General features: G+C 41.9%; 1 protein-coding gene across 1 annotated transcript in view; it reads left to right on the forward strand.

Moving 5' to 3' along the window:
- The window catches only part of SUSD4 (sushi domain containing 4), a 35,467-nt gene extending 26,569 nt beyond the window's left edge, over nucleotides 1-8,898 (forward strand). Inside the window, exons 5-8 of the mRNA XM_068413177.1 lie at nucleotides 4,773-4,964; nucleotides 5,440-5,584; nucleotides 7,246-7,628; nucleotides 8,870-8,898. Coding sequence (XP_068269278.1) covers nucleotides 4,773-4,964; nucleotides 5,440-5,584; nucleotides 7,246-7,628; nucleotides 8,870-8,898 — 749 coding nt within the window. The remainder of the gene's footprint in view (nucleotides 1-4,772; nucleotides 4,965-5,439; nucleotides 5,585-7,245; nucleotides 7,629-8,869) is intronic.
- Nucleotides 8,899-10,091: the final 1,193 nt, after the last annotated feature.

Here is a 10,091-nt window from a genome sequence, read left to right on the forward strand (position 1 = left end):
CTTAATCTTCTTTCACTTTTTGCATAGTGAGCAGGCATTCGTGGTGTGTTTGGAAGAAGTGTTATTTTTGATTTGGTGCAAATGTTGCTAACCCTGTCCATCCCTCTGTCAAACAGAAAATGACTGGCCTTACACCGCATTTTGCTGCTACCCCAGCCAACCTAGCAACTTGTATCCTACAAGAAAGGCAGATTAGTAGGTAGAGCAAAAACATACTATGCAAAAAATCAAAGCTGGAAAGTAGGCTTCTTGCTTATTCCTGCTTCTTTTTTATAAGTAAGTGCCCTGTATTTCAAGACATTTTTGTCACATACAAAAGCTGGGCAAAACCTGGATAATTTACCTCCTACCTACTTTGACCAAAGACTAAACTGACTAGCCATTGAACTGATTGACTAAAAAGAAGGTTTTGAGCATTGTAAATATCTGTAACTCCACTGTTATCTCTCTACCAGTAGCTTTTAAAAAGTGACGTGACATCTTTATTCTGTGCCATCAATGTTAATTGAGAATACACTAATGGCAAAAAAATCTTCCCTCCCTCCTACAGTTGCAGTGTCAATAGTGCCCAGTTACTGCAGCATCCTCTGGGCAGAGTTTTAAAGGCTTCTTGACCGTAATGGGTAGGAAAAAATACTGGGTGAACCTCATTTATTCCTCCAGTGTCTGGGCAGCAAGCACCCGCAGCCTGCATCACCCTCGCAGGGACCTTGGTCCAAGGGACACAGCCATCACGCTGTAGAGGCTGCAACGGAGGGAGCATGCCGGAGGGCAGACCTGCCTTTGCCTTTTGCAGTGCTGTCTCTCACAGGGACCCCATAAAGCCGAGCTTGGGGTCTTGGCACATCAGGACAGCTCACAAAAGGGGGGGGCTGCCTACAGGCACACCCGCAGATGGGACATATTCTGTTGTCTTTTGTAATAAAAAGCTCTCCTATTAGCCTGAAACAGGTCCTCTGCTCCAAGCCAGTATTTGACAGTGTTTGTAACACAAGGCTCGACTCCCCAGGTTTTAAGCTCTTCCTGAGAGCTTAATTTTCATTAAAATCAGTCAGAGGAGAAAGCCCATAGCTTATCTCAGAGGAAAGTCCTCAGCTCCAACAGCTCCTACGAGCAGGCGGGGAAGTCCATCAACTTCCTTGAGTAACAGGCGTCTTGAGCATCCCAGAAGGGATTTGTTTGCCATGTAAACACACTTGTTCTTTCTTTTTGATGAACAATTCAACTTTTCAGCTGCGAATGCTGAGCTGTAAAGTTCCTGTAAGTCCCCTTACAGTCTGTAGCCAATTGCTCTATAGAGACTGGTTGGAGATCCAGGATTACATACTGCAGAACTACCAGCAGACACTGCCTGAATTATGCCTGTCCCTCTGACAAGCTTCAAAGTGAAGGACATACACATGAGATCTTTTAATGTCGGTCGTCAGAAGATACGACTGGATTATCCATGCTGAATGTTGTAATTGGAGCATTAAAGTCTCAAAAGCCGTATAAAGTTAAGATGCTGAAAGCTATTGGTAGTAAAGATTTGGTGTCACATTTAAGAACAGCACCTAGGGCTATTTTTAAGCTGTGAGAACTTCCTGAAGTAGAATTCACTTTCTCTATGAATATTTATATGTCATACTGCTGTCAGCTTTGACAGTGAAAATGTACTCATCATACAAAATTTTATTTAATCAGTTTGTGGTTATTTTCATTCTGTGAGTTTGATTCATTTGCCTGAAGTCCATGGCCTGTGATTTCCAAATACAATTAGGACTGATCACTGGGAATGCTAGAATTCAAACTTTCCTGGAAAACTTCAGTGGGCTTAGGTTTGCCACCTGAGTTTTTATCCATATTTGAACTGGCACATTCCTTTCATCTGTGTAACCAGTATCATACACTGGTGTCTAGCATAACGCTAAGTAAATACCAGCAATAAGGGATCTGACCCTGTCAGATCTGACCCTGTCAAAATCTTCTGTCTTTAGGAGCCAAGAGTGTTCAGTGGCCCTCCAGACTTTCAGAATCTTGCTTTTCTATGATCAAAACTAAGGCTGATTGATGGCTGTCCTGCCACTGACTTTAAAGGTTCTTGGACCAGGATGATCATGGGAAGGGAGCAAGTTGAGAAAGGGACTGGGTGTATGACTAACTGTCCAGGGCTCAAAATTTGTTCATTTTTGGTTGTTTGTGATATAGCTCATTCAATTTGATTTTACTTGATTTGGAAAAAGAGGCTCCAAACCTGAGCATTACTGATTGTACATGGAGGCCAGTTTGCCCATGCAAATATTGAGGGATCCTGAAACTGGATGGACATAAAATTCACAGGAGATGATGAGGGATATCCCAAGCAAGTGACAATCCCTGACTCTGACAGTCCAGCTGACGTTAAGAACCAAGTGCTTTTTCATTTGAGCTAAACGTCTTCATTTTCAAACAAGCTCCATTGCATCTGCTGTTTGTAAGAGCGTTTAACGCAAGAGCTGTTGGCAAGTACAACGGCTTAGAACTTGACTCTAATTCATGATTAATACTCTGCAGTGCATTAAAGAAACGTTTGCAGAAGTTTCCAGGCATCATCAATACGTGAGCGTTTCCCTTGAAATATGGAGGGTGTCAGAGGAAGGGATGGCACCCATTCATAGCACTGGGGACATACCACACGTGAAGAGTGATGCTCTTTTCAAGTTTTATAAAATGCGTTTCCATTTGTAAACAGACTGACAGCTCCATATCTGGGTTGTACCCAGAGCGTATTGTTTTTAATCTGCCTGGAAATGTGTCATTCCTGGGCCTATCCACAGTGCTGGGACACCAGCGCTGAGGCTTTTTTTATTCAGCAGGCTGCTTTGGCCCTTGATGACATGGAGAGGTTAGGGATGAGGCAGCAGGTACATTGCTGGAGGGGAGACATTTGTTTCTCTAAGCAGTTGCTCTCTGTGACAAGATGTGCTCTACTTTGCTCGTTGCTAGAAAGGTACTGAGCATCTACACATCTCTTGCAGCCTGTCATAGCTTGGCAAAATTCAGTTGCAAAGAAGTTTCAATTGCTGTCTTCCTTTGTTCTCATGCTCTAAGCGTAGATAATAAAAATACACCAGGTTTCCTTATGGCAGGCCAGAATCGTTGCTTTCACAGATCATTTTCTTTTTAAGAGAAGAATGATCCCTGATATGGCCAAAAGGTGCTTTCCTACTATTTCAGTCTGACACCTCTGCCCTAGTCGTAAGAAAATTGTTTTCAATCACGAGTTGACTTTCCAGTTAAAGCATTCCTCTTTCTTGTGGGCCTAGAGACTTTGGAAAGTATGCAGAGTATTGAGGATGTGAATTTTTATGTGAATTACTTGCTCTGATTTCAAGTTATTATTAAGCCTTGCCAGTGAAAATGCAAACAAAACCATGTCTCCAGGGGATAGGGAATAGACATTGCTGCACATTGTAATCAGCCTCTCTTGAAGATTCATTTAATATCGTGTGTATTTTTTTTATGAAATGCATTATTCATGTAACAAGATTCACAGAGAGAAGCAGCTGAATTGTAATTTCTGGGCAGAGTCTTCTTTCGAGAGATGGCATTTTCATTATTTAAATCAATGCAGTAGGTCTTGCCTGCATGAGGGAGGCACGAAGTGAAGGGAACAGCCTGTAGATGGGGCACGGAGCCAGTTAGTTACTGCTTCCGAAGGGAAATAAAACCATTCATCCAGTAATTTAAGCCCTTTTTTGGGTCAGTATGTAGCCATTTGAGACATCATTACACTTTGCAGGGTTTGGGTTTTTTTTCCCTCTGTGTTAGGAGCATTAAGAAAACAGTAATCAACTAACACTTACTCAGTGGAAAAGTTTCCTCATAAAAATACTGCTTGTGAACTGCTTTATCCACTGCTGTTTCCTAGAGAGTACCCCCTCTGCTCTCCATCGAGTTCATCTGCCCAGCCATGTGAGAGGACATTTCTTTCTGTTTCAGGGCCTACAATAAAAGTTCCACATGTTTATATTGCAGTTCTCTCTTATTTACGTAACCTTCTGTAAACCACTGTACTTAAATTAACACAGGCTCGGCCTCTGTTATATTTAAGACCTCACTCCACCAGCGATCCCACTGAGATCAGTAGGTCTGCTCAGAGATAACAAAACACAAATAACAGCGGAGGAGTTTAAGCTCAACAATAATATTACAGTGGTACAGACTGTAATTGCTTAAGCGACACTGTGTGTGCCATGCATCTCTTGCAGCACAGTTGATGGCAAACTTATTTCTAAAAGTGAGTATTTAGGAATTTAATTAGCGCATATAACCATTTAATTATGTTAGTGAAACAAAAGATAGGATGCTACAGCTAAATTTGAGATGCTTCATAAGAAGAGAGATTCTCCTTATTTTGACAGTCCCCCTCCATCCCCATATAGCCATCTTATAGGCATACGTGTCCCCTTTTGTCTTCCTCTCGCCCTCTGCTTCCCCCAGCCAATGGGAAGCTTCACAGATCCTGTCTCTCAGGCCTTTAAACAAGCAGGTGACAGCAGAGCTTGCTAGTGTAAGCGAGAGACAAAAGCACGTTGCCCCACGGGAGGTGTGCGCACCCATCCACTGGTGCAGATGGGCACCTGGTCTCCCAGCAGCAGCAGTCTGGTACCACTGAGATAAACCCCAAAACTGCAGGGAGCCTGAGAGGGAGCGTGAAGTGTGCCCTGTGTATTTTGATACACCGAAGCTACCCAGCAGTGGGCTGCTGGCGTTAACATCTTTCTCCTTTTCTCTTTGTTTATTTGTGCAAGTTTGTCCACTACCTCCAATGGTGAGTCACGGAGACTACATCTGCCACCCGCGGCCTTGCGAGCGTTACAACCACGGGACGGTGGTGGAGTTTTACTGTGATCCTGGCTACACCCTCACCAACGACTACAAGTACATCACCTGCCAGTACGGAGAGTGGTTCCCCTCCTACCAAGTATACTGTGTCAAAACAGGTAAGGGAGCAGCAGTGGCATTACTTCTACCCTCTTTTTTAGAGCAGATGTGTTAGTCTGTAATGCCTGGTGAACTACATCTGTTTCATGGTTAACTGATGAGCATTGATTTTAAGATGCTATTAAATACAGTATTTTTTTATTTCCGAGATCCTGAATGATTCTAAACCATTTCAACTCTTAGCTCTTCAAATGTATTTTTTAACATCTTCTGGATATTTTTATATATATATAAGCAAAGGTCATGATTGCATGTATACAAAAAAGTCAAGGGGAAAAAGCAAGGTCCAGCCCCTGTGGCAGCTTAATGATAAGGTTGCTTTTAGTATATGACATTGGGTTCACGTGTGTTTTTACAACATAAGTATAAAAGATGTCTTGTCCTAACTGGCACTTCTGAGTATTGCTGAAGTATTAATACAAAATAATAACGGTAATAATCAAGCACAACTCTTGTATTGCCTTTTTGTTACAGAACAAACCTGGCCAAATACACAGGAGACCCTCCTGACTACATGGAAAATAGTGGCGTTTACTGCTACCAGCGTTTTATTAGTACTGCTACTGGTTATTTTAGCCAGAATGTTCCAGACGAAATTTAAGACACATTTCCTTCCAAGGTTTGTACTCTTTTCTCTTTTTTTTTAAGATTGAGGACTTTGATTCAGTTTTCACAATCAGCACTCCTTACTGAGGAGACGGAACAGCTCATGAGCCTTGCAGATACCTTCTTCTTCTGCTCTGAGCAGAAGTCTCTGAGCTACTGGTGAGGAAGGGCACCCCCAGAAACCCGCAGCAGTCCTTTCTGCAACTAACATAATAGGCAAAGTTTGCCAGATTCACTTTGGGAGTAATTACAGCTCTACTACTGAGAATTGCTGCTTCTGCATGTAAAAATAGCTGACAATATTTTTAAATACTCATTTTCAGGTGCTGGGGGAATTAATTTTTTAACTACTGTAGACTTAGTAATGTAAGTTTTTAAGAAAGATTTTCTCTATGGACGAATTTATAGTAAAAGTTTGCTTTCCTTTCATGACTATTATCTTCATCACAATTCATAAACATCTCCTACATCTTCCTTTATTTCCATAAAATACCAAGCATTTGTCATTGATTCTTACAGCACTCCTCATGAGACAGGTAGGTGGGTATTATTATAATTATCTTACAGCTGGAAAAAACAAGGCAGGCATGCAGAGTTTTAGGCAAAGCTAGAACTGTATCTGGGTTTAGACTTGTTTCTAGTTTTCATTCTGCTCAGTTTGCTGTGGACCTTCACTGTGTGACTCCTTCTCTCCTGTGCTTGCTTTTTCTCATGTCTTTATTGTACCATGTGCAGAAAACACAGATAAAAACGCTGTATGTCAGTAAATACAGGCAGCAGAAAGGACTTGGTGATGTTACTGTTAAACAAACGTGCATATAAAAGTATACAGACTATATAAGTAATGTGTAAATGTATATACATATATATGTGCATATATACAGTATATGGGGAGTAGTATGCACATGCGTATATAACTAGGAAGATCTTTAGGGTAATGGGTTGCACTACGGATAGCGTTATAGCCCATACTCGTCTAGCTTATTGAAATGGCTTTCTGTCCTCTCCTTTTTAGATGTTTCCATGTTCTAAAGGTACCTGGGACCAATTCCCTCCTTCTAGGACTCTACTGTGATTTAACTGGCTACTAAACAGATACTTTAGGGTTTAACAGACCTTCTCAATTAATAGAAAAGTTTTGCTTAAAAAAGAAACCAGCTCAGTACTGGTTAAGGAAGCCTTCATCCTTTGAAAATAAGACCTGAAGGAGGCCACAAATCTGGCCACCAAAGCCCTGTCATCCAGTAGTAGTCATCTCAGTGCCTGTTTACATGGGCTGTAAACACATTTGTGCTCTAGCACATGTCTTTCCAGGGGTTCGGACACTTCTGACTGGTGAACTACATCTGTGATCTTATATCCATGATGCCTACTGTGCATGGCACAGCAAATGGTGTTCCTAATCTCTTCCAAGCACCTGTTTTCCTTCCCTTCTCGAAACCGTGCTTCACATTACCAGCTTTATTTTTCCAATTGTAACAGATTCCACCTGACTGTCACCCTGAGCAGAGCTTTGCAAACCTGTGAAGCAAACATTTCTGTGACTGTTAATGACCCTGTATCTTCATTTTGCATGATTAGGAAAGTGCTGTGTTTACTTAAGTTCAGCATTTGCTCCGAGGTGCTTCTGACTTGCTCCTGCTCTCTGTGGTAACTTGTCTGTGTTTGACATAGAGGCAACCAGGAGGGCTCCATGGGTGACCCCGACTTTGTGGTGGTGGATGGCGTTCCTGTTATGCTGCCTTCCTATGATGAAGCTGTAAGCAGCGGCTTGAACGCTCTGGCACCTGGATACTCAGCTACCACAGACCAGGGGCATATTTTGCAGACAGAAGATCAGAATCCTCCCGCTTACCCTGGCCCCAGGGTTACAGACACGCTGCCTAGCGAATGTGAGACCTGTGACAGTAGGTTGGGCTCCTCTGAACTGCTCCAAAGTTTGTACCCTTCCCCGGCGTGCCAAGCGACAGCGCTTCCCCGTTCAGATCGAACTGATGGATCCCGTAGCGCTGCCGGGGAACCTGTGTCCACGAGCCCGCGGATCGATATTGCAGATGGTGAGTCTTGCATCGGTGTGATGGGTGAGTCCATCAACAGGAGCCATTTGTTTGTACTGTCAGAGCAGAAATAAATCCAGCTGACCTGCTCCTACTTTCTCCATGGTTTTGGCCACATCTTAATTTGTACATTTTTTTAAACCATACTACTCCATGGTCATAGAGCTTCATGTCTGTGGTATGTCCTTGCTAGCTGTGGTGCAAGGGGCTTGAATCCCGGGCTGAAGCTTTCTCTCCAGACCAGCAGGCATTGTGTACAGCTATCATCTCTCTCATCAAAGGGGATGTCAGCAGGCACCTGTGTACAGCAGCAAAGCCAACCATCATCTTGCCTGTGTCGGTCTGTTCATCTGCTCCTCAACTCCTACACTCACAACTCCCTCACGTGCCATGGCTTTCTTTCACAGCAAAGAACAGGATTTTCTCCTTAAAATAGAAAGCAAATGTTTTCATACTGTTGCAAAATTAGCTGCCTTCATTAATAAACTCATCACGTCTGTGCGTGCAGCAAAGTGTTCAGTCTGAGGCACGTACACATTAAGCCATGGACATGAGAGTCACAGCATAAGGGGAACGTACCCACAGGACCATGTATGACCTGCATTAAATCGAACATGAGCATGCATAGATATCATTTCATTGAGTTCTAATGGAGCTGTGTGGTGTGCTGCTCAGCGTGTTAAGGAAACTAGAAAGCTTTCCTTGGAAGCATGTAAAAGGAGCGTCTCTGACCCTGCTCTCCACAGCCACCGAGAGTCACTAGGCAAAGCAATCTCTATGTGACTTATCGTTAGCAGAGCTGAAGCCCTGTGTCCTAAATTCAGTGTGGATGAAGCTCTGGGTGGAGGAAGTCTTCCTGCTTCATAGGGTTGGGGCTAACTTGTAATGGCATCACGAGGGGAAGAGGACAGCTAGAAGGAGGAGGGAGAAATCATGATAATGCCAGTAAAAGTTCCTGCCTAGTCTGAATGCTGATTCAGTGATTAATGTAGTAGAAAGGATGTTTGCATTTAGGTTTTTGTGGGCCTAACTTGTTTTAGAAAACCAGGGTAGTTTTAGTAGGTTAATTTTCATATAGGTGTTAGAGTGTAAGTGGGTCTAGAATTGGCGACACCGTATGTCTTGTTCAGATTTTTACAAAGTCCATTTCTATTTTTGCAGAATTGCTAATACTAATACTCTGCAAAAGTATAAAGCGAAGTTACAATCAGCAATCAATGCTATTTCTTTTTTTCCCCTAGAGATTCCTTTGATGGAAGAAGACCCTTAGCCTGCACAGAGACGTATCTTCGTCACATTGCGCTGTTGGGTGACATGATTCATGAGGATTTAGAGATAGAAAAGACTATCTGTGGATTTGGGGAGGGTATTTTCCTACTTATCAATCTTCCACACGATGATGTCACCGGATTGGGTGTACATCTTAATCCACAGCGTGGATAACAGCATCAGCATTTGGAACAGCAGCAGTTTTATGAATGAATCCTGGGGATTTGATGAGAGCAGATGTAGAAAAAGAACTGTGGCTTTTTAGAAATGAAATGTATATCTGCATCGCAGAAAGTTATGTGGTTCTGTAAGAAATACTATTGGATTTTGATACTAACTGCCTCACAAAAGCATGTCAAAGTATGTAAATTTGCTTATAAAGATTGCTTTAAATGATCTATGGACCTCTAGTTTATGAAGAATCCTTACAAGTTTAAAAAAATACTAGTACTGAAACGCAAAAGAAGAAAAAAGATCCTCTTTGGCTCTCTTGTGATAACCAGGAAGCTTTTGATTTAGTTGTTGGTGATTTTGTTTCAGGCCATGTCTGCAGAAAATATAACAGAAATGATGGGGTTCATATGTACTTTGATGTATGATAGCAAATATATATAAAAATATATATATATTTAAAAACTCTTAAAGAGAAAGAAAAGGAAAGACTCCAGGTCACATCATGATCTGGAGATTTTTTTTTAAAGGTAAGGCAGAATTTATATCATATACAATATTCAAGGTAAAGTATTGATATTTGTATTTATGCAAGACTTCTGTGACTACATTGCATTTGATAAATCCTGCTATAATATGAGAGATCTAGAAAATGTTTAAATTATGAAATACGTGCTTAAGAAATGTTGAACTGCCCTGCTTCAACCTTTCTTAAGCTCTTACAAATATATATATACTCTAGAGTAATCTACAGTCATAGCCCAGAGCACTGCCTTGTCCCTGTACGTTGTGGTAGTATTCTGAGCCATTATTGTAGAATACTTTTTTAAAAAAAAATAAAGTTTAGTTTCAGTTCTTTTGACTTATCCCACTGTGTGTAGTTGGCCTTTTTTTCCCTTCCTCACTTCTTTCACCAGCTCCTGCCTGAAGGCTGAGATGGCGGCAGAACACCTGGGGCAGAGTGGTTTTGGTTAGGCAGAGCACGTGAAATGGGTGCAGCAGTGGCATGGCTTCTGTAGATGT

Source organism: Nyctibius grandis, chromosome 1 (assembly GCF_013368605.1).
Source record: "Nyctibius grandis isolate bNycGra1 chromosome 1, bNycGra1.pri, whole genome shotgun sequence".
In the NCBI taxonomy this organism is placed as follows: Eukaryota; Metazoa; Chordata; class Aves; order Nyctibiiformes; family Nyctibiidae; genus Nyctibius; species Nyctibius grandis.